Below are 25,235 nucleotides of genomic sequence, written 5' to 3' on the forward strand. Positions count from 1 at the left end.
TCAATATTGTACAGGAGGACAATAAATATAATTTTGCTTCAATCAAAGCTTATAAATAGTTCTCTCATCACAAATTTGAACGACAGAAATTTATAAACATTTTTTTTATGTCATTACAATAGTAAATTACAATTTTGCAACAAAGATATCCGACATCAAATTTGCAGCTCATATTGCTTTGACAAAAGGGGGATAAAAGACAAATCTCCAGAAAGTGGTATTCATTCACTTGAAGACTGAGATAAATACTCTTAATTTTCATCCTGGTCATTTATTGTAATTATTCATTATTAAAACAATCACAAATGCTATTAGAAATAAACTCTTATTTGTACATAAACAAGGCAAAATGGAAAAAAAAGTCAATGAAAACAGATTGCACCTGTACATCTAGTTAAATTCTGTTTATGGAATATCAACTACACAGTAAACAAATCTTCATGTCAGTCAACAACACAAAAAATAGTATTAACAAAATTATCTCCATTATCAAAGAAGAAAATCACAAAGAGATTGGTCCATGATCAATTATTTTTATAAAAATGTATGGAGGTACATGGTTAAACCTAATACAAACCACACTCATGGTAAATGCTCAGGTTTCCTTAAGATCAAAATTTGTTGTGATAAAAATGGCAATGGCGTAATTTATACAATGTTTTGCGTGCTAAAAGGTAATGAGGATCAGTAAGCTTCTAAGTATCCTAAGCTCCAACAGAATTCTGGATACCGATTCATTTCTTTGGTATCACTTTGTTTTGATTTGACCAATGATCCTGGGGAGTCTGTTAATGACAAGAATTGGGGATTTTAATCCCTGGTGAGATGAAGCATCACAAAACAAATATGGCCTCTCTTACACAACAGCTGTTCTCAAAAACTTCCAACATGTATACATAAAAAAACAACTCAGAATAAAAATATATATCATAACCTCCTTTTAAACAGTGAATGGACTTGTATTCTTTGCTGCACACAAACTTAACATCCTTTTTCTTCCTTGGTCCCTTAGCAAACACATAACTATGATTCCACTGTCTATATGAAGTGGGTGATTAATGGACTGGAATATCCCATGGAATGTATGACCTGATCCGGGCCGGAATGTACACTGGTCCTGTTACCATGGTAACTTGCTGCCCAGTCGGCAGTGTATTCTAACTGACATGGGAACACTGTCAGTTTGTGGTCTATATCATATGAGATCCTCAGTTTTATTGTTAATTTCGGGAGTGCGTTGCTTTTTTATTAGAGGTCCTCCTCTTCGTCAAAACTGGTGTCAGACTTCTTCACTCTGGCACACAGGCAGAAGGCAATGATGGATCCCACTACCTATAATAATGTACAAACTTATAATGCCAAGCTAATACAAATTACAATTAAACATTGCTTTTTCATACCAAGTTCAAACAATGTCCATGTTTAAGATAAATGGACCTGTTTTTAACTAAGATACTTAGGTAAAATGACAGTGATGATAATGTACTTCCACAAGTTTAACTAATCCCATTGCAACAGAGTTGTTAATGTCAAGCAAAACTGTAACAAGCCTATGAACTAGCATGTATGGGTAAGTGTGTCCATAATGCTGACATATTATAAAGAATACCACATGTCTTTGGGTCTTCTAATTGCTACAAAAATTATGAGGGCCCTACTGTAGGATCAAAAGGTCAAAGACAGTGAAAGATGGTATCTAGGTAGTGGACACAATTTCAACAACTTGACCTTTCTTGATTTTTGATTCAAGGTCAAAAGTAAAATCTAAGTTAAAAAGTTCACTCCACAGCTTGCTATTGAGATGCATAGCAATAGAAGGAAGAAGCATTAGAATGAGAAACCAATGTTCTCGACACAATTTTAAGTGAACAACCACCTTAAAGGAGGAAATAGTGTACTTGTTCCTTAATCAAGTGGTCATAGTTCAATGACACTGATTGGTATAGAGATAATGTGTGAACACATCAATTCATTATAATAGGAAAATGTGGTTTTTTGAATGAAGTCAAATTTTTGAGGGGATGTTGCAGTCTGCAGTGCCATTGTTACATTATAGATTTCCTTTTTATTTTTTTGCTGTTTAATATACAGTATATTATTACTTACCAGAAAGAGGGGAACTCCCAAGGCCACCCCTCCAAGGATCAGAGTACTTTCTCCTAAGTATTTTATTACCTTCTCAAAACAACCCTGTAAAACACAATGCTTAATATATTGTATACATTATCATTAAAACAACAATCTAGTCAGTTACAAAAAATTCAAAATTAAATTTATATCTGTTGACATCAAGGATATTCATTATGAGAGTCTTTTTCTCCAAGATGAGTTATTACCTCAGTGTATAGGTGGGATTCAAATTTTTTTGGCAAACTGGCCGGTCCATAGTTTGGAGGTCCTTTAATGATGATAGTTTGACCTTGACACTTTTGTTTGTCTGCCCCCTCTATACAACAACTTTCAGGGACCATGGGGTATTCTGTTATAATAAATACAAAAGGTAAACTAAAACTAGAAAAAAAACATGATTCACTCATCAATTTTAAACACAAAGATCGAAAGCTTTATTATTTTTTTTTCTTTCAGACTGCCGTTTTGTGGCGTTTAAAGAAGACACTTAAGGATATGACTGATTATTTATCAAATACCAGTAAGTATATTTGTTTAATATACATTTAACCATTAAAGCATAAAATCACACAAGAAGACAATACTTGCTATAGAAGACAATGGTAGCAGCATATAGACGATAGTAGTTAAGAATCAAAATGATGTCTAACATAAACATATATTTTAGAATATAGAAAATGAAATTCTATCTGTCTAGAATTAATTTAATTGCTATGAAATTATGTATTAAAAATCTGTAGTAAAAAAGAACATTAAAAATGTTAAAAGGAACAACTCCTTTGGATGTTGTAAAAGTTGATTACACTGAAGAACAAGTTAATAATTAAAAACAAAAAGAAGGAAAATAATACCATATTCAGATTACATGCAATGAGTGAAGAATCAAAATGCACAAAAATATAACAATGACATCCTCAAAACAACATAAATTTAAAAACAAAATCAAGCAAATAACATAGAGTGACCACCATAACTGATACAGAACAGATTGCTAACATTAGTGAAGCAGGCTTTGTCACAGCCGTGCATGCATACCATCTCCATAAACCATGCCCAGCCTCTCACCTGTCTGGGTGGTAGAATCTTTACCTTGACCTCTTTATCCTCAGGTAACCAGAACCAGGGATCAATTAAACATAAATAATCTTTCTAGCTGAATAACCCTGCCTATCATGCTTAACAAATAAAGGAACTGTAACTCTGAATCTCCATCACCTTATTCTACAGTTCTCATGCATTTGTCTCCCTTTGCCCATCCAGAGATCAAGTTGTCTAGCTTGTGGTAAATCCCTATAATTGTACAAGCTTCTCAAATACAGTTATTGTTGTAGCTGACCTTGGTGGCAATATGAATTGTTTACCTAAATATTATATCATTCTAATACAACTTAACAAGGCACTGAACACTTGTAAAAAAACTTTCAAAACAAAAAGTCCCAATTAAGGTATGCAGAGTTGAAACCTCTGTGAATGCCTTAATTAATTACTGTATGATCTTAAAGGATATACACCTCTCAACAAGGATCCATGTCATTTTATTCATCTTGAAATATATGAATATGAAAATTCACTGTGATCAATTATGAAAAAGATAAATATGCTTCATTTGTTTGGTGAATTTACATATATATTTTGAATGGATTTCAAACTTAGTTCCCACGACTAGGCAACCATAACATAGTGAACTTCAACATTTCAAAACCAACAAAATGTACAAACAGGAGGTCCATTCCTGCTGCTGACTAATACTTATGAAATAACCCCCCTCATTATATAGAACACTTTAACAGGTCTAGCATATAGAAAGTTGACATGAACAAATTCACCAGCTTCTGATTAGTGCAAGTTTTAACCTTGCTCACTTCTATGCTCTGCTTTCTTTCAATTTTTGATTGCATCAAAGGTATTCTTATTTTTTTTGAAAAAGGAAAGAAATCTAATTTAAACTTTGAGATTTAACCAAGTTCTGGCATTTGAGAAGCTTTACAATGTATTTTCTATATCTTGCTAACACTAGATTAATCAGAATCAACATCCATTCCTTTATGAAATTGAAGCTGTCTTCTGAATGAATCTGGTGTAAGCTAGGTGGAGTAGGAGAGCTGATTGCACTGTGAACTTACTTTGTAATTTGGTAATGTACCACTTGGTGCTTTTATAAAAGTCCCACGATTTGGCTCCTTTAAGGTCCTCTCCATCCTCATCCAAACTATACGGACCACAACACTCTAACTGATAATTCAACATAAGCCAAAAAATAATTAGTAAAGCAAAATAAAATGGTGATGTTAAACAGAGATGGTTCTCCTGTCCCCGCCGTGAGAGGGTGCCACGGGGGAGGGAACCACCTGACCTGTTAGGTGTACAAACAACACAGACTTACTACTGTTATCGCCCCGACGTATGTACCACTCGCTTGATAATTTATAGAATGCCCATGAATTATGAGAATCTACTTTTCCATGTGCTCCACAGCACTGAAGCTAATGGAAAAAATAAAATGTAAATACTTAACATGCTTTATATTTAAGAGATCATTTTACAACTCTATAAATTTTTTTAGATTTCCGAATAAGTTATAATTTTTTTTAATCTTGTTCAGTTTTTCCAAAACTAATTCAGTTTAAGGTGAAGGATTACTGTGCATGAGCACAACCAGACATGTTGGATGTGGTCTTCGAGTTATTTCCCTTTCTGCATTTGTGATTTTTTCAAACACAAATATTTGATTTAAAACAGCAATAACGATGCTAAAGAAACATATGTCAGTTTTCAAATTTCCATTGAAGATATGGTATTTTTTGGAAGTATTTGTGCTGGTTACACTAACTTTTCTCTGCATTGAGTCCCAAGCATCTGTGACAAGCCTGTTGGTCGTGTTTCCTCGGACATCCATTCCATACTGGTTTTGTAGAGTCCGCTCTAACTTCACTTTTATATCCTCTGTTATCTAAAGATATTTAATGGAAGAATAAGTGAATGTTTATCAGATAAAGTTAGCAAAACATGCAATATTTATATACTGTTCATATCCAAGTAGTAGCCTGTCACATCATTTTTCACTGCTTTCAACACAGGGCATAATTATGAAATTAATATATAGTACTACTATGGAAACTGATTTAAACAACTTTGATAGAATTCAAATCAGCAAAAATATGGATCAAGAGCAAATCAGAGCTGTATCATCATTGTAAACACTGCATCTACAAATCAGAGCTGTATCATCATTGTAAACACTGCATCTACAAATCAGAGCTGTATCATCATTGTAAACACTGCATCTACAAGTTACTTTTCTTCATATATATGATTCTCCCTCCTACCATTTTATCTGGGGTACACATTTTCTATGGGAGATGGGGGTTCTCCAAGGTCATTATTTGGTTACTTTACTATATAAAATTAATAATATCTCTGAAAATTCTAGAGGGGGTTCAGATCCCTCTGACTCCTTCTCTTTATCCAGATGATTATAACAAATTTAGAATCACAAGGCTTCATATCCACTGCACCCAGGTCTGGTAAAAGGACTCTGTCCCAATTAAAAATTGACTCTTGCATGAATTTTACATCTTACAGAGAATTTAGATAAAAAAGGGACTTTGTGTACACGTTTTGTTATTATTTTAAATAAATAATCATTCTTATAAAAAGTAAATAAATGAGAAATATTTAGGTTTCACACAGTTTCCTGACCTTTCTGCACTAATTAAAAACAACAGTATGAAGTAAACACTGATGAACACATAACAATAAAAAAAAGTTTGAGAGGAAAACATTATTTTTATTTAAGAGCTTCTTTATTTTACCTGATTAAACCTATTTAGTTTAACACCCCCCCCTTTTTTTCCCCAATTAACACTACATAGCCATAAGAAACTGTTTGATAATTTACATACTGTGTGTCTTTAAAGCATTTTAAATTTGCACTGTATATATTAATCAATTAACCATATCTTAGCCACTTTCAGCTTTTAATTTTGATTGATCTTCTTGCACTTTACCAAATTAATGTCATTATAGGTTTGTTCTTATTTGAAATTGCTATATAATATTAACCAACAAGAGACAATAACCCGGTACAAATTCTAAATTATATAGAACTTTTATCTTCAAAATATTATATACAGTCATACCTTGTTACCTTGAACTCAATGGGACCAAGAAAATACTTCGAGATATCCAAGGATTCAAGATATCCAGGGTAAAATATATAAGGAATAAACATTTGGGACTTTCAAATCACTTCGACATATCCATGGTATTCGAGATATCAGTGTTTGAGATACCAAAGTTCAACTGTATATATATTTTTGCAAGTTGTAAATGTCTCCATTTTATGATACATGTATACACATGATACTTTTCTGCTTACCAATGGACTTTGTTTCATCATATCACACTTGCATGTATGCACATTAGTGCAAACCCTTTTTGGAAGGCTATGCTACTAATGTGATGTCAAACGTTGTTGCTCTGATATTGAACCCTTCAAGGTTAAGATGCATTTAACTTATTACCAAACCTGGTAGCAATACAACAACTGCTGGACTTCAAAAGTTAATATAAATTTTAAGGAAGTTGTTTAGAGAAAATCATAGTCCTTATCAACATTTGCTGCAGGTGTGGGCTTTAGTGCAGTACTTGACTGTATAGAATTTCTCTCTCTCCAGGTGAGGTGGCTGATTGCTTGTTACTCAGACTTACATAAACACAGCCAGTATTGAAGTAAATTATTTACACCCCTTATTTCCTTCTGGTTTATCTAGCAAATTTACTCTACAGTGCTTCCAACAGCTTTCACTTCTCTTTTTATACATTCTTAATGCCTCAACATCTCAAGAAATTTAAGTCAGGTTATGAATTGGGAATATTCTGTGTAATTGAATTATACATCTATTTTATCAGTGTAAGATATGTCTGACACTAAGAGAATCCATATTGTACATCATGTTGGTGTTAACAGCTTAAGGGGTGTATCAGTAGAATTACTGTATCTTGTCAGAGTGGCAGCCGTGTTCAACTAAATGGTTTAATTTTACTACTTACCTGGTCTCTGAATAAAGCTGCCATAGCACCAGCAGCAACCAAGGCCAAAAACACTAAAGCCAGTACAATTCCATACTGAAAATCAAAAGAAAATTTATAAAACATTCTACATTGTAATTTTTTTCCTTGTCACAGTAAGAAGGCACTAGATAGTTAAAAACAAAAATCTTTACAAATTGAAAAATACGTAAATATGTTGATTTTAAATTTGTCAAGTTTATTGTTAGCATGATGGATGAGTGTTAGAGAATGACAGCTGGGGGACCAGCTTAATCAATGATTATTCCTAGTCTGAAAGCAGCCACAGATTGCAGAATACTTTGATAAGCACGAGTACTATAAAGCACATTGAAGAGATTATTAATTTTACTGTGTGTATGGTACTCAAAATACCTGCACTAGCAATGGAAGTGCAGTTAATGATAGTAAAATTGTTAGGAGATAGATAACTGAATCAAGGAGTCAGAGAAATTAATCCCATTCCTAGAGCCACAAGAAAGCAACAGTTTAAATACTCCTAGAAGAGATGAGCTTATCCATTGGACGGCTGTGTGGTTATTACAGCAGCATTATCTAACATCTCATAAGGAGGCTTCATTAAGCAGGCCTCATCACACGAGGCCTAGTAAAGCACTCAGATGGGTTAGCATGGACAATTGGCTTATAAAGTTACCCCATCAAATAACATCAATGGATCCTTGATTTAATTCATATCAGACAAGGTCCATGAAGAGAACAATCAAAGCTAGAACAGACACATACTGTCTATATAACGTCAAAATAAGCCAGTTAGAAATGGCAAGATTTTTTTTTTTATTTTTGCTGCTGAAAAAAAGGTGGCTTAAAAAAAGTTGGTTTAGAATGAAAAGTCTTACATAAATGACTCAGGGCTATCAATCTGATACCTGATAAAAGGATGATGATGAATATCAAAGTTTAGCTCTGTAAACAGGAAACATTTCTACTCTTTATGCATTGTGTAAAACAAAATTGTTCATGTAGTCTTTTGAAATCAAAGTGGATGTCTTCCCAACTTTGTTAGGAAACCAGTCTATAAAATACTTGCACATTACATATATATTAATAATTAAACAGATAATGGGGTTGGGGGGGGGGGGGGGGGGGTTGTTCAGTAGTTTTGTTTTATGTGTTTTTCGTTATGTTTATCTCTCAAACATCATATCTAGAAGAGTGCATGTATATTGCTAAATGTTGTGCCATTTTGTAATGGTATGTGTATTGAGTGTTAATGTTGTAAGTCTTCAAAGGTTTCATTCTAATCAACAAGCAACAACTAAGTCACTCTCAGTGTCTAAGCAATTACCTTATTCAGTAATGGTTTCTCAGATCTGCTTCATTTGGCTTGTTAATTGAGCAATTTAGCAATGGTTTGTCCAAGTTTTCTCAATGCGAGGAGACATTTTTCTTTGTGCCATATTTGTTAGTATGAAATGATGTGTGAGCCGTAACTCCTGAATGATTGATTAGAATGAGTTAAAACTTAACTTTTCAATTTTTGCACTTTAATTCTATGTATTCATTATTTGAAACAAAATAAGAAAGAGTAAAATATGATTTAGTGAGCATGTTTTGAGATAGTATGATGGAATCCAGACTTCTTGGGATTTGTTCTAGACAATGAATGAAAAAATTTCTTTCTCTGAAAACTTATGATCTGGAGTTAAACTTTTCTTTATATTTTTTCCGAAGACTATCATAATCATATAAACCAGCAGAATACATTGTAAACATAATCTTGTCTAGCTGTAACTTAATTATGCATGGTTGGGAATCCTTGTTTGGAATGAAAAAAAAGGCCCATGGGCCACAATGCTCACCTGAGTCAATATGGCCCTCATGTTCTTCTTCCGGAGACTTTTCTATTATATGTTCCAATATAAAACTTTGATCCCTATATGTGACCCCACAAAACCCTCAGGTGTCATATGTTTTTTATAGATGTAGCCCCACCCTAACTACTGGGGTCATGATTTGAACAAACTTGAATCTACACTATCTCAAGTTACTTCCATATTAATGTGACTAAACATGGCTTTGCTGTTCTTGAGAAAAGATTTTAATTTTTCTTTTCCATGTATATCCATATGTTAAACTCTGATAGTGCATTGTGGCCCAACTCTACCCCCAGGGCCATAATTTTAACAAATTTAAATCTGCACTTCCTGAGGATGCTTCCATATCGAAACCATTAAACATGGTTTTGTTGTTTTGAGAACACAATTTTTAAAGATTTATTCCTATATACAGCGTTATTTCTATGTGAAACATTAATACACCATTTGTGGCCTCATCCTATTCCCAGGGGTCATGATTTGAACAAACTTTACTCTATACTACCTGAGAATGCTTCATATCAATACCAATCAAGGCTTTGCTGTTCTTGAGAAAACAATTTTTAAATATTTATTCCTATGTATTCTAATGTAAAACTTTGATCTCCCATCGTGGCCCCACCCAACCCCCATGGGTCTTGATTTTGAACAAACCTGAATGTACATTACCTGAGAATGCTTTCACATCAATATGACTAAACATGGCTGTGCTAGCCTACACTTGAGAAGAAGATTTTTAGACTATATATCCTATGTTAAACTTTGATCCTCCATTGCGGCCCCACCCTAAACCAGGGGTCATGATTTGAACAAACTTGAATCTGCACTACCTGAGGATGCTTCCATATCAATATGACTAATCATGGCTTTGAAGTTCTTGTCCCTGTGCTACCTTTACCACCTACACCACACTACTACTTGATCTGAAGTCTAATGACTGCAAAATCAATGACTGAATATACTCTAATGAGCACTGTTCATCAGAGACTGTCCTATTCAACATGCCATATGAATCAAACATTGATCACACTACTATTTTCAATGGAATTTATTGATCTGCATAGGGTTCGTTGTGGGGATTATAGCGAAACACTGACATTCCCTCTTCAATAACTGTCACAGAGCCAAAGTCTGGCTAATGGCTGGCATCATAGCGGCAGGGTAACTTATGTCACCATTACATCAATTGACATGTTTTAATGCTCCATTACCAGTGTGGTTATTGTAAACATTGAGCACTTTCTATTTGATATACGATTAACCACCCTAATTCATCACATGTAAACATACCCTGCTGGGAGACTTAACAAGACATTTCTATTATCCCGGACAGCTTCTCTTTTCTGCACCGAGAAGGAAGCTGCTTTTAAATAACAATTTCATTAGTTGTTTGTAAAGGTTGCTCTGTAACTGTACATCAATACAGTATACTTACAAATCCCAAGATGCATCTGTCTTCCCTCATTGTACCACAGCAGCCACAGAAGGCAAGGAGTGCCACTAAACCACCTCCGGCCAGGATCATATACGTCCCGATCTCAAACTCAGAAGAGCTAATGAGGACTGTGATTTCACGGGCGCTGAAGTCTGTCACTAATAGCCAGATCCCCACACCCAACAGGCCACACCCCATTATCTGAAATATAAAATAACTCATACTGTAGCAGATATCAATTGAATTTTCTTAACTGCATGACAGAGTTTATCTACATTCCTTTTCACAGACAGACAACATTTTATATGCCAAGATAGTGTGGTGTGTTGTTTTAGAAGAATAAGGTTATAAAATTTTTACAAAGCTTTAGTGTAAGTTAAGATTTCCAGACATTTGAGGCAGGGCGAGCAAAATTCAAGGACTCTTTGTCAATTACAAGCAATGAAGTTTTTTCATTGAATGATGTTCATTGAAAATATATTTCATACATGTATGGGACTTACAACATTCAAACATTTTGTACTGTATAAACTCTCCTCCAAGTAGGTTTGCTTGTAAGTCGGTTGTATTTTTTAGGTTATTTTGGAGAGATTTGCCATTGACTCTCTAATAAGTAGCTACAAATTTTTAACAGAATCAGTTGATGATATTTTAAAGCAATTTTCACACGTTTTTTATTTGTGTTTCAAATAATATTTTGGGAAATAACACAGATATTCAATTTTATTCTCAACAAATCACTTTCATATCAATACTCTAATATATATTATATTTACCAGTGTTCAAATATCATAATTATCAGAGATGACATTGATATTTAACCTTTTATTCTCCACAAATAAAACAGCTACCGTTTTGTCTATTCCGTCCATGTTTTTGTTGAAGAGTAATTAATATCCCTTGTCTCTAGATTTTGCTGTCTAGAGAAAATACTGAAGTACTTGCCTTTAAGTCAGACATACAGTTTTGGACCAAAATCTAACACCCAAAGTCCATCTTGTAGGCCAGTATGTACGGTATTGGGTGTCACCTGAATCTCTGTTTTCAACAGACACCTGTTTCTCATTAAAGGGTGTGAGAATTAATTATATTAGACTTTTAAGTGAAACAAGGTCAACTACATTTGGTCTGTACATGAGATATAATTAATGTTTCAGAATTCAATCTCTTCACTGGTCCAGGAGTTGTTGGGTACACATTAATGTAACATATAATCATTGACAAATGTCTCTCTCTCTCTGTTTGTTATGATTATTCCACAAACATTACTACAATGTGTGATGTGACTACATCATTATATCAGCAAGCTACAAATAGCTGGAATAATGTTCTAACACAATAGTTAGATTTGTTCATCGCAATATGATGGATAAGTGAAAACTATATCACAACATACATAAATATGTGAGTTAATGATGTGTAATCAATCCTAGAGTACATTTAATTTCACTCAGTAGGAAAATTATGTGAAATAACTCAAATAAAATATAGTTACATAAAGACCTTCTTTGATATAAATAGGTTTTTAAGTCTCTTGTTTTTTTATTTGTATTCACTCTACGCGTCAACTGTTCCAGTTTTGGTGACTCATTTTTCATTCCTTGTTATATCCAAGGTTTAAAGAATGTGAAACTTTGGAAATGTAGCACATCTATACAAAGGAAGAAATGTGTAATCAAATTAGCCTAGAGAAGTATTTTGTTATACGTTCTTTAAAAATTGTTTCCTATATCAATCAATCTATATCAAAACAATCTAACATTTCCTATGTTTTTTTTCTTTTTCTGAAGAGTCAAAAAAATTATTTATACAAAGTTAGAAAAGTGCCATCAAATTAGCCTAGAGAATAACTGGCAGATTATGAAATATTAAGTATTTTGTTATACCTTTAAAAATTATTCTCGATATTATTGGTAATCAATACCAATTAAGGAATGTTTTTAAGTTTTGTGTGAGTTGTTGGTGTGCTTCATGAAAAATATGCCTGTGTGCAAGTCTGTGTGATTTACACACCAATAACTCACACTAAACTTAAAAACATTCTTATATTTACATTTTACAAGTTTAAAAGCATGGATAATATACTCAATATTTGAATTTCTTACTGCCCTATATGTTACAATTTTATTTACATCTCTGTAGCCTGACTGTGACCTCACTTACGAGTTTCACCCTGTATATTTCTACGCATGGGTATACACAAAAATGACTTTCAAATCAATTTCACAGTTGGCTTAGTAGAAAAACACAGCAAATGTAAATATAAGAGTTTAACAATTCCTATGTTTTTCTGAACAGTCCAAATTCATGTTTGACTGGACAGTCAGATGTTGGACCATTTTTTCGGGTGGGGTGGGGATGGGGGGGGGGGGGGGGGGGTTGAACTTCTATGATATTTTTTATGTCACAGTGAATTTACATTCATTAATCCACAGCCCAGCCAGGGTCATCTGATGCTAGTCAATAAGCTATATCTAATTTGCATTCCTGGGTACTCCAACTTTACATAAAAGGTACAGTAAAACATTTATTGACAGAGTTTTTGAAGAGAATACTTTTTGGAAAACCCTCCAACCACACTGTGGTCTTCAGCTTAACAGTCTGGGGCAGTTTGGTTTTCATGCCTGACAAAATGCATATTGTGCTCCAACCAAATCAATAAATGTTTAATATTTATTTGTGTCAAAAAATGAAATTTGCTCTTCTAGAATTCAAAAATTAATAAGAAATATGCACCAGATACTTTTATTATATCAATCATAGTTTACTCAAGTGAAGTTTAGAATTAATGATAAAACATATTATAGTAGAGATTGAAAGGGAACCCATACTTACGAGAACTACAACATTATAACAATGTAATGCATTCCGCAGACACAGGAAGCAGCTGTCCCGTTCCTGTTCCGAGGTGACACTGCGGATTCTGTGGTCCCGGCGGTGCTTGAGGTATCCATCATCAATGTGGTTCTGATCTGTCCCACCTCTCAGAGGCTGTAAGTAAAACATACTACATGTACTATTGACCAAAAAGTGGACATTTTTTAAATTAGTAGTTTCTAACTCGCTATTACTACTCTATAGCATTACTCACTAAGTGATTACTCAATTTTACACTAATTACAGGTTTTCTTTCTTTTCATTATTCATAATGTCTACCATATATATCACAAAACATCAATATCTAATTCAGAGCAAGCTGTGATTGTTAAACATAATGCTTTCAACTCAGCCAAATTTGTTGGTGGCAAATTTCGATTTTATCTTTGACGTCAGTTAAATTGACTAGACTTAGATGAAAGTCTTAACATTAAATACTCATTTCTTGTAAAGCTCAAAGTTGAAGCAAAGGTTGTGAACAGAGAGGCTGAGTAAAAATATACCTTCTTCAAGATTTAAAAGGGGGGGGGGGGATTTGTTTCATATTTTAAGCAACTTAGAAGTACATCTACATAGGTAAAATTCTAAATCTTACACTGCTGTAAAAATTATTTGAAGGGTATTGTTTTTGTGTTCTCAGCTCCATCACACAAGGTTTATCAACTGCTACATCATTTTTTATAACCATGAATCACAATAGCAAGCCAATGCAATTTATCACATTTTAAAAGTTGAAATATAATTATATGATCATTTAACCATTGAGTAGAATTGATATTTTAACAGACGTGTTATTTTGAATATTTTCATGCAGTAAAAATTATGAAAACATTCAATGTGAAAATAATTACCTGAACTACTTAACTAATGTGGACTAAAAATTAAAAAAAAAAAGAAAGAAAAATATAACAAACAGAAAATTAAATGTTTTGTATTTGATTTTGGGGTTTTTTTTTCTTCATTTCACTGATAAGATTTTTATTATATTTTCATGAGTGCATAGCACTTGTGAAAATATCCGAAAATACTGTCCCACTTGTGAAATAAAAATTTAATTTCTTCATATTTAACTACAAAAAAAAAAAAAAAAGAAGAAGACTTTTCTGTTTACTATATTTTCTTTGGTATCTAACATAGATTATAAAACATATACACAACAATTTAATCAGTGATCACAAATGTTAATTAAATGAAGTTCTACAACACCTCCTATAGATAAAACACAATCAAATACACTCTGCTATCAATACTATTTACTCAGAAATCCCAAATTATCAGAAATGAAATGTAATTAGGTAAAGGAATATTGCTGCAAACAAACTCCCTTGAAACTTGATTCATATTCCATCCAAAAATATTTCCACAAATCAGATAATTAGAGAAATTTTTGTGTCTGACTTTTTAATGGTCTGATGTAATAATGTTTAAGTGATTACGCTCTCCCATGTTATTTGTATCATCTTTGGAGAAAACCTCAACCTGTAGGATTCCATGGAAACGCAACAACATGATGTTAACCGCGTGTTACAAACAATTCTGTATAGAAAAGCTTCCAAGGGTGCTGATAATATGTAACAGAGAAGCTCACCCGGGATGAGGCAATGTTCTGTCGTATACAATCATATCCGACCACATGCTGTCGCCAGTCATTAGGGAGAGTTTATTATTAGGCGAACTTCTCTACAGCAAGACGAACATACATATCATTATCTGTGGCTAATGATAATTGACATGTGCGTGCAGTGATATTACGTAAAACCGACTGGAATTTTTATACTCAAAACATAATACCGTGTTATGAAAAAAATATATGCAAACATCAAATTTTAACCTAACAAAAATGGAAGAAAGCCCAACAGCTAAGAAACCAACTACAAAAGAACACGAAACGCGTGTTTCTGGTTTCAAAATACGAAGTAAATTAAGGAAAATTCAGTCCTCGATCGAAGCAAGGAAGTGCTTTATTAAACGGATATTAAGTTATCATTACAATAAAACACGCCAGCATTTTCACCGTATTGATCAAGTCCTTCGTACATCAATAATCTGTTTTAACATGGCTTGCAAAACAGTTAAACGGAAAATCGATTTTGACGTTTGTATCAGCATGGCTGTCAGATTTCTATTTTTTAACATATGAAGGTACTTGCCGTGTTTTCGGGTACTGGTTTCTCGAATCCGTACAAAACCATGTTCCTTTTGTCTCCAGTACCATAATCCATGTTATACTCCATGTTTGTCGTTTGGTCGCCTGTCCTTGACTACCTCTGGTCGTCTGCTGGTACATTGATTCCAGTCCGCGCACGCGGGACTTCACCTGCCGAATCCAACGCCAGCTCCGGTACCACTGGAGACTGGCAGCGTAAATCGTCCTTAATTGAACAGCCTTCTCAACTAACCTAATGTTGTCTTATATATCGATCCGATTTCACGCCAAACACATTATTATAGAAACTTAATCATACAAAGTTTAACCTTTCACGTCCACAATTAGATCATAAAGAAGCTTCTTTCCCAAGGGACAAATATTGATGATACTAATAATATACTCCAGTTGATATTTACCAACAAATTGGAAACGATTAGCAAAGGCTCAATCGTAACAGACCAGATAGACAATGTTCCTAGACTGCTATTTGTTTCACTAGAAATCCTCTTTGGTTTCTGCTTTGGGCCTTTTCAGAACGTAGCAGAATTGCATGCGGTTTCTTTTGTATGATGATTTTCTGATATATAGTCCAGTATCGAAGCACGTAGATATACGAATGATGTTTTCCTAATGCAGCTGACGGGGAGTTTGTTGTCAGAATGACGGGGATGCAGACAGGTGGTCAGTTAATAATATACAAGTGGTCAGCAGTTACATATATACTCCTCCATGTGAAAGATATGCAATCGGGTCGTTCGTTTTTATGGTGTAATACCACTGTCTGCACGTAAGTGTTAAATACAAAAGATAGCGTCTGATAAATAGAGACGTGTGAACACATCTGAAATGATGAACACTTCTACTGCCTGAAAGTCTTTCTAGAAGCCACAGGTTATGTGTAAACATTTTATACTATCTAGTACCCTTCTTAACTATAACATGGCTTTTGTCTGTATAGTCATGAACCTGTATATACTAACTTTGATTACACATGGGTATGGACACGGATGAAAGATCTTGTACTATATATACACACTATTTCATGTAGACACTTCAATTCCTTTTCTTCTTTTTTTTTTATTTCTTTATAACGTTTTACTTTCTAACGTATCTATACCATGCTATACACACTGAAGTTTTGCTGTAGATCATATATCTCTTATATCCCCCCCCCCCCCGACACACTTTCTCGGACAAATTAAAAAGGGTACATTTTTACATGTACATGTATTTCAGTAATCAGTGATAATGCTTAGACCGAAGCCGATCAGCTGTTTTATTTGACTGCCTGCGGTCTGTTTTTACTTGTGACTGTCTGCAGATTTTACACACCAGAGCATCTTAATATGACGAACCCCCAGGGCAGACCAGGTATAAAAAAACAAAGTCAACAGAGACCCTATCACCGGAAGTACAATAAAACACCGTGGATACTTTTACAACTCGGTAAACAAGTCTTTTACAGTTTATGATAATGAAATGAACCTTTTGTTCTGTTAGTCCTTATATAAAGTACACAGACCCCGTCTCATTGACAGACACGACAATAGATGTTCTGACATACGGTGACCTTCCGGTGTACGTCCGACAAAAATTGTCCTGTTTTATCTTAACCATGGTTATGACGACAAGAAAGACTTACCAGGGTGTCCAGATTGTGAATATCCATTTTCTTCATTTTGGGGACAATTGTTTTGGAGGTTCGTGTTACGGTCCCTATAATCCGTCTTGCTTACACTTAACCATAAGCTAGGTAATGTCAGGTAAAAACAGTCACGTGGTCCCATTCAAATCTCCAGTTTAAATTTACTACACCTGACCGTTTCAACAAGTCACTGGCCTAAAATTACAAGCCACACTTCGAAGTTCTAATATATATGTTTGGTCTTTTGAGAAATTTGTAAATCTACCTTCATGTATAGTAAAACGTTTTTGAGTTATTACGATTATCACGTCTACCCTTGAGGCATTTTAATCTTGCCTTCAGACAAGCTTTCTAGATCTTTATTGTGGTGAAATCGTTCATTATCCACTCAACACTTTTTTTTGTTACGGCATGTCACACAATCTTGCACTAATTAAATGAACAATGAGTATAACAATTGTTTTAAAGTTTGCTAATGAACTTGTCTTCCCAATCAATATCTGCTTTGTATCTAACGGTAAGATTTTGTATGGACTTGGTAAAAAAATTCCATCCTTGTTTATGACAGTCTTTTGGAGGTAGAGGAACATGTTATCTGTTGTCCTCTGAGGAGAGAATGTTATCAGTTTGTAGTGACAATATTCCGTCAACAAGCCTTATCAAAATAAATGTGCGAAAAATCTCACAGGTGTACAAAGTCCAGTCAGAAACTTTGTAACAGTAATGCCAAACAAATGTATATAAATTATACGTCCATGACATTCAAATTACATATACTGTAATAAATACACTAAACGTTATAGGTGAGAGGTTGAAAACAGTTAAACAGACCAGAAATCTCTGGTGACTGTAGCTCGATTGGGTTAGACTTGTAGTAGCAGAAGATAGTATACTTGGATTCGTAACATTTCTTTGTTGAGTTTTACAGAAAAAATGCCTGTGTCGCTTTCTGAACTTGTACCAAGTCTTGAAAATCGTCAAACTAAAAATATTTAAAAAGGGATATTTTGAACGAATTTAATAGATTATTTTTACTAGACAAGGTCACAGTGGTCATCACGGCACGCAAAATTCCGTATCTTCATGTGTAGTGTATTTGTGTACCAAGTTCTACTAAATCGGATCAAAAACTGTAGGAGAAGCATTTTTAATAAATTAATCTATATCTAGTAACCATAACAAGACTTTTCATCGCAATAAAAAAAAAAACTTTCAAGAATGACGTATCCAAGTGTTCCAAGTGTCTTTCATTAACAATTTTCTGGTACATGACTAAAATTAGGCATCATTGACACTTGAAAATTGTTAATGACATTATTGTAGTCTACCGGTATTTTCCAATCAATAAGTATACTTTTGATAAAAATTAAACCTGAACTTGAGATCGGACTAAAACTGTGAGAGAGTAGCATTTTGAAAGAATTTCACAGATTTCTTTTTCTTATTTTAGCAATCATGGCAACAAATCTGTGAAATAAAAAATGCAATTATTTACAGATTTATGTCTCTAGATCTAGTATACTTCCATCTTACTCGGTAAAAGATTATACATGTACCGCTATACTATACAATCAACAAGGCCTGTACTGTAATTCGCCCCCCCCCCCCCCAATCGCGACCGGAAGTGTCATCAGATCCAAACTTCGCTTGTTTCAAACTAAGATGTGCATATTTTCATAAACGGACTACATTCTTAAATGATCAATTAAATACATTTACCGTGTGCAAGTCAAAATCTGACTACTTCCGGTCAAGACCAAAATGGAGTAGCTTTTATATACAGTTTTGAAGAAGTACTTTATTTTTATATTACTGATTTAGATGGGGAGCGCCCATGGTCTCTTGATTTAGTCAACATATATAGGTTTTATTTGATTAAAAAAGGGAATACATAAGTAAGAAGTGTAATATTTTTGGAGAATTATTTAGAGACTGCTCTCTAGCCAGTAATGCCAAAAATCGAGACGAGGTTAGAGAGAGAAAATCCTGCATATTTCTATATTATGATTAAACTATTTAATTAAAGTTTCTAAATAATTGGCTAGAAATAAATTGAATTGAAGTTATTTGACAGACATTAAGGTTAGCTTAGAAAACTACTTTGTTACGGAACCATATATGTAACACAGGACTAAATGGACTCCTGAGTATAAAAACACGGATCACCTCTGACGACAGGAAATATGATGCTGCCGCTTTGAAGGCCCCTCACAAATCAATGTCGAACAAAAAGACATCAAGCAATCACTGCAGCAAATCAACTCTCCTGCTCTAGTCCACTGTGGATATTTGTACTGATGATAGAAATTTGACAACAGTGAGGAACAGACACACTGCAAGTCGTTACCAATATTAACAATTTCCTAATTAAGGATATGACTCCCACAAGTACCGAATTCTTGCTTTTTTGACAAAAAATTCGGAAGCCATCATTCCAAGATTTTCAGCTAAAAACTTTGAAGTAAAGCAAGCTTTCTGATGCAGTGGAACAGTCTTTGAAGCTATTATTCGCTCCAGCGGCCACTGATGAAATATTCAACAAAGGTCGCCTTAGTCCAAAATCCCCTGAAGTGTAATAAAAAGCGCTCGATACTGATTTAATACTACCTCAGGATTCCGAAATGGAAAGTAAAAATGATGCAAATGTCCAGTGACTAACTCAGATTAAACACTACACAACTCGAAAAACTTAAAATTTTGACTACACTCACCCACGAACTAAGTGAGCAACTGTTCCTGAGATTCGTCATAAGATCGCTCAGTAATGCCCCCTGTACGTCCATGTCGAAGGAGGTTCACGGTTCCCGCCAAAACTCCGGTGACACGGTAACGGCTTCAGCAGCTGACTGATCAGACTCCGTAGCATTAAAACTGCGTTTCTTGCTGACAATACGCTAATCCAATAGTTTCAAAATAAATTTAATTGACTTTTCTCAGAAAGCAAATAAACACCCTGTGGATAGTGTTATAAGGGCGCTGGGCAGCGCTAATCGATACACAAAACTGTGTATTGGTGATCCTGATCTTGTGCAAGAAAATCTGATAAACCTGTCATTGTTTCACAGATGATCTAAGGCTTATTAAGAATGTATCGTAACAAAATATTTCTACCCTATTGATTTTCAGAAGGAAATGAAAAATAAGGCATTGGACTTCATTTGGAAGAACCCATTTTGGAGGTCGAAACTAGCGACTACTTCTCAGTGCCTGACTTCCGGAAATTACGCACGAAACACATGGGAACACAGAACATGTGTATTAAAGTAGCATTACCTCTGCAAATATAATTTAACAGGTTTAAATATCAATGATTACATTATTATTTAAACATAATTGCGATGATGCATCAGCTTTCCACTTGTGGAACCTATTTAAATTTAAAACCCTTTTGAATAAAACAAACATTGAAAAACAATGTGCTCAAATTCACGCCTTTCTTGTGACTGCTCTATTACACAATTATTTACGACCTGTAATTTGCAAGTTTCTTTTCTAACTGTACAAAAAATATGTGCTTTTAATATATAATATCAACACATTCATACTTATATTTTTTATCATTTTTTGACATTTTTGGAGCTCTCATTCTTATTATACTGTATTAATTTTTTTGACACACACAGACAACCCCCCTCCCCATCCGATACACCTATGAAACGCTTGATAATAGAATCTTATTTTTCAGCCATTTCACGTGTGACTATTTGATTACAAGACCAACAATTTTAGTAGCATTCTAATTAAAAAGTTGAAACTGTTTAACTATGAAAAGTCAGGGTGTATAAAACTCTAAATGCATCAACTTCACGCCACTTTGTCAAAAATATCTGCCTTTTCCAAGCTTTTTTTAAGATTTTGATATTTGAAATCCAGGAAAACGTCAAAATCCTGAAGAAGTTTAGAAAAAAGTTTATATATATATATATATATATATATATATATATATATATATATATATATATATATATATATATATATATATATATATATATATATACTACACGAAACACCAAATAAATCCACTTATCTTCACTGCATACTAATCCGGGTAACCCCCACCCCCAGTCCGTTATCCTTGATGTACACATGGTCTTATACAAATGCCCATGTATTACCATTATAATACAGAACACCATTATTCAGGTCATATTTCCCCTGAGTTTAGGGATAAAAGAACAAAAAAAAAATTAAATACTTTTGTGGTTCACAACCACAGTTTCTCTTCAAATATATTCATTACCACCATGAAAGATTTTTTAATCCTATTGGGAGAATTTCTTTGACAGTGGTGGACGCCATCTTGAGCTGACGTACCGTGATCACTGATCAATAACCACACATGACATGTCCTAGATCTGAAAAAAACGACAAAGGCCACTGTACCTGGTGTCTGTGGTTGTTGGGTAACAGTTTCTCAGAAGCTCTCCTGTCACTTGTCTTCCTTTTCTTTTTGTCTTTCTTGTCACTTTTCTCTCTTTCTGGTTGCGACGTGAGCGCCATCGCTTCCTGAGATTCTGTGTTGAATGCGTCGACGAGACGGCTAACCTGCAATAGAAGGACTTCACTTAGCCATTACAGATGAGAAGTTCCGATGACTTGATGCTCGGTCACAGCTTGGTCCCTGCGGATATGACATTAACACGCCAGCAAGATTTGTGTTAAGGATATGAAAATTAAAAAATCTTACACCCGTGATATAAAAGCGCTCTGGGAATTCAGATATCAAAATTTATACACGGATGTGAGAAATTACAGCAATTATACACACGTGTCATCATTGACATTTTGAGTGTCAATAAACATGTGACGTCAAATAACTATACTAGCAGGATTCTCCACATATATTTTTTTCCAATCTAACCTGCACGATGTTAGTAAAATCTCCTGCTGGCCGCTCATCATAAGCATGATAGTATGGAGGATCTTGAACAGGATCATACGATGAACTTGGTTTAGCATGAGTGGAACTGCAGAATTTTTTAAAACGGTTAGGTTTAACGTGGTAATTATTATCAAACTTTAAAAAAATCAAATAGCTTGATGTATCCGCGAAAATGTTATAAATTCAAGAAAGGAATACTGCTGTTTCCAAACTTACTAATTCATTATTTTTAGACTAGCTAATGCACCAAACGTGGTAACAGGAAATGACGCAAACAATTAAAATGACGTTATTAGATGAATTATGCGTGGATCAAATAATTTTGCCTTTTAAGGTGATTCCACACTAAGATTATTATATGTTCAAAGTTGGAAAAACTGGATTAATTTCCACTAAATATGGTTTAAAATAATTATTTATCACAAAAAAGTATTGGTCGCCATCCTTTTTTAGATGTAGGGAAAAGATAAACAGATGCATCTGTTGGCCTTAAAATAACTCATTATTGTTAACCAGCAATATCAAAACCACTTAAAAACTGTCTGTTTCAAATGACGCGAATTCCAAACTAGAGGTACTGTGAGTACTGAGCAGAGCTCACAAAATGATACCCCCGCCTCCCGTATGATTAAAATGATTGACAAAGTCTACTTCGAATGTTTTGAACATTATGGGGACCCGATATAAGTGTCCGATCAAAAACTAAACTAGGAGGTCACAATGGCACTATGTAATAAAGATTCTGTGCAAGTATCAATCAATTAGGAGGAGTTGCGGATAAGAAATGGACACCCCTCAATATTATAGAAAGAATGGCAGTGTTTTTTGTTTTGCTATGGGAGACCCGATATAAGTATCCGATCAAAAAGTAAAATAGGAGCTAGGTGTACAATGGCACTATGTAACAAAGATTCTGTGAAAGTATTAAATTTTATTCAATGCTATAAGAGGAATTACGGTTAATACCTCAAAGCGTAACAGACGGACGGACGTCAATAACAGCTGGACGGACACCTCCATCACTATACATCCCCCGGTTTTCAAGCGGGTGTTATAAAAAATAAATAATCGATTTACTATAGTATATATTTTTAAAATTCTTTTATTAAATATTTTTTAATAAAACTTATTTTAAACATTCTTCCAAAAGCTATATTAATTTCTAATGGACTCGAAGTAAGACTAAGGAAAGATTTGCAAGAATCTATGACATCACACAAAGGTGGAATGAAAAATGTATTTTTCAATTTTTGACTTTGAGACAATTATATCACAGCGTATAAAGGTGTATACATATTTGCCGTATTTCCCCCTGAAACATGTTGATGTTCAAAGACAAGGAAGTTTTAGTACACAGGGATCACTATTGTTTATTGCATTAATAAAATACATGTAAATTATGTATTCAATAACTTTATCTTGGTCTAATATAATGTTAACAATGTTAAATCTATTTGAAATTGTTGCGTTGACGTTAGATTCACATTCTATATAAGGGCAGATAACTTTAACTGCGCATAGCAGAGCTCTTCAGTGCGCAGTGTTTACAGCGTCCTTAATAGAGTTGTCACTTTTTTCTCAAAGTTTTATTTTGATTTGGTATACCGCGTGGAAAAGAGGGAAATGCCAGGTGGGATTAAATTATTTACAACATCACGGATTACACAACTTTCTGTCTGTAGTCTTGTGCTGAAGGGAATTTAAGGGTGCTAAAGATGCCTACCCCTTTCTCTCTTTCGATAACGAACAGATAAATATATAATTAAAGGTATTTTAAGCTGTTTGTTATTGCACTTGTTCTCGGAATCATGATTATGACAATGATCGTTTTGCGCAATCGGTGGCTATCAGAGACCACTGTACTTATTGAATAGGAAAAAAAAGCTTAAATGAGCAAATATGCTTGTCATTTAACAGTGGGCCGCAAATTAAATCCAAAAATCCAGTGGCACATAAACTATCTAGTAATTTAAAACTTATGAATAGTATTATATATCTATTTGACCCACAATCATTGGATTTATGAACTAATTTAAATTCAAACTCCTCAATGCATTCAAAGGGTCAATGAATTCTTAAACTTAAAAGAAAAACAGATTAGGGGGATATCAGGTTTCGTTCGGGTAGGACTAGACAAGACAATTTAAAATAGCCGCAAACTTAAGATTTGTATTATGTTAGTTTGGATACTATATCTTTATATCTTGTTTATTTAACGAATTGAGCAAATTTACTCGGATTTTGACTTTAAATTATTTGATGGATGAACCTACCTGAGACATAGCAAAACCACTAGTTAATTTCCCACGTAAAGCACCACGAATTCTAGTCCATGCTTTGTTTGTTTACTCGATAGTGATATAAATAAAAGTCAAATTGCACATAATGAAAGAATTTAAATCTAGGTAGGGCTTAAAGATAACGTGTGGTAAAAGTACTCCGGTATTTCGAAATAAAACCCTCATGAAATAAATTCAGTGTGTTACATAGGACAATACCACCCTCCCCGTCTTCACTTCCCCTAAAAAAAAACAAGCAAACAAACAAAAAAACCTTCAAACAAACAAAAAAACCCTTACCTGTCCGTCCTTTGTTTTCCGTGTTTTAACGTCAGTCATTTTGAGGTAGATAAGTTTTATTTCCTTAAAGGAATTTCTTTTTAAACAAGTTGACTTCCATTGTGTTTAAAAAAAAAAAAAACAAGTAACCCACAGATATCACTACAGTGAATACACTTTAATAATGAAAAACTTCCAAACGTTAAAAATAAATCCAATTTCCACATACACCTTTGGTCGTCCACACAGTTGTAATTTATAGCCACTGACTAGCTTTAAAATCTGCCGATCTGATCAGTGCTTGCTGATCCGTGAGTGATTATTCAATAATAGGTCGGGTGAGATTTTTGACTGGGGGAGATAACTCGAGACTGGCTAATGCCCTGTGATCTTACAGTAAGGTGATTTCGGTTCGCACATACGCCCGATTTTGATCACGTGAACAGGGGATAATTTATACGTACGTGCGAATAATATTATAAAACTACAATAAACGTTTAGTTGTTTTTTTTTAATTATAAATGCTTGTACTCTTGAGACTGCATATACATCTTGGACAATCTTCATCGTTGGTTAAAATAAAATGCACTTTTTAAAAAAAAAAATATTTAAACATGTAATTCTTTATGTTTACTATTTGTAAAAATTCAGAAC

At 34.0% G+C, this 25,235-nt stretch overlaps 1 protein-coding gene across 6 annotated transcripts; it reads right to left on the reverse strand.

The window, feature by feature from the left end:
* Positions 1-251: 251 nt before the first annotated feature.
* On the reverse strand, positions 252-24,656 carry LOC133200712 (tetraspanin-18-like). Of its 6 annotated transcripts, none has more exons than XM_061336483.1 (10): positions 24,603-24,656; positions 21,525-21,686; positions 13,306-13,461; positions 10,471-10,671; positions 7,183-7,257; positions 4,961-5,080; positions 4,254-4,362; positions 2,337-2,479; positions 2,107-2,190; positions 252-1,332 (listed from the first exon to the last, which is right to left on the reverse strand). In XM_061336483.1, the coding sequence occupies exons 1-10, from the start codon at positions 24,639-24,641 to the stop codon at positions 1,249-1,251; spliced, it is 1,173 nt and encodes a 390-aa protein (XP_061192467.1). In that variant the 5' UTR covers positions 24,642-24,656; the 3' UTR covers positions 252-1,248. The 6 variants fall into 6 exon arrangements, with proteins under 6 accessions (XP_061192467.1, XP_061192468.1, XP_061192469.1 ...); XM_061336484.1 differs by lacking the exon at positions 4,254-4,362 and adding an exon at positions 4,514-4,613; XM_061336485.1 differs by lacking the exon at positions 24,603-24,656 and adding an exon at positions 24,297-24,407.
* Positions 24,657-25,235: the final 579 nt, after the last annotated feature.

This window comes from Saccostrea echinata, unplaced genomic scaffold (assembly GCF_033153115.1).
Source record: "Saccostrea echinata isolate AGI-Se365-2 ecotype Australia unplaced genomic scaffold, CSIRO_AGI_Sech_v1 ptg000041l, whole genome shotgun sequence".
NCBI classification, from domain to species: domain Eukaryota; kingdom Metazoa; phylum Mollusca; class Bivalvia; order Ostreida; family Ostreidae; genus Saccostrea; species Saccostrea echinata.

Bases quoted from the DNA above. Each gene is read 5' to 3' on its own strand.
- LOC133200712 (XM_061336483.1), bottom strand. From the start codon at position 24,641: ATGACTGACGTTAAAACACGGAAAACAAAGGACGGACAG. The intron at 5,081-7,182 runs GTAAGTAGTAAA...AAATATCTTTAG, and splicing joins CAGCTTTATTCAGAGACCAG to ATAACAGAGGATATAAAAGT. The intron at 2,480-4,253 runs GTAAGTTCACAG...TTATTATAACAG, and splicing joins GTACATTACCAAATTACAAA to AATACCCCATGGTCCCTGAA.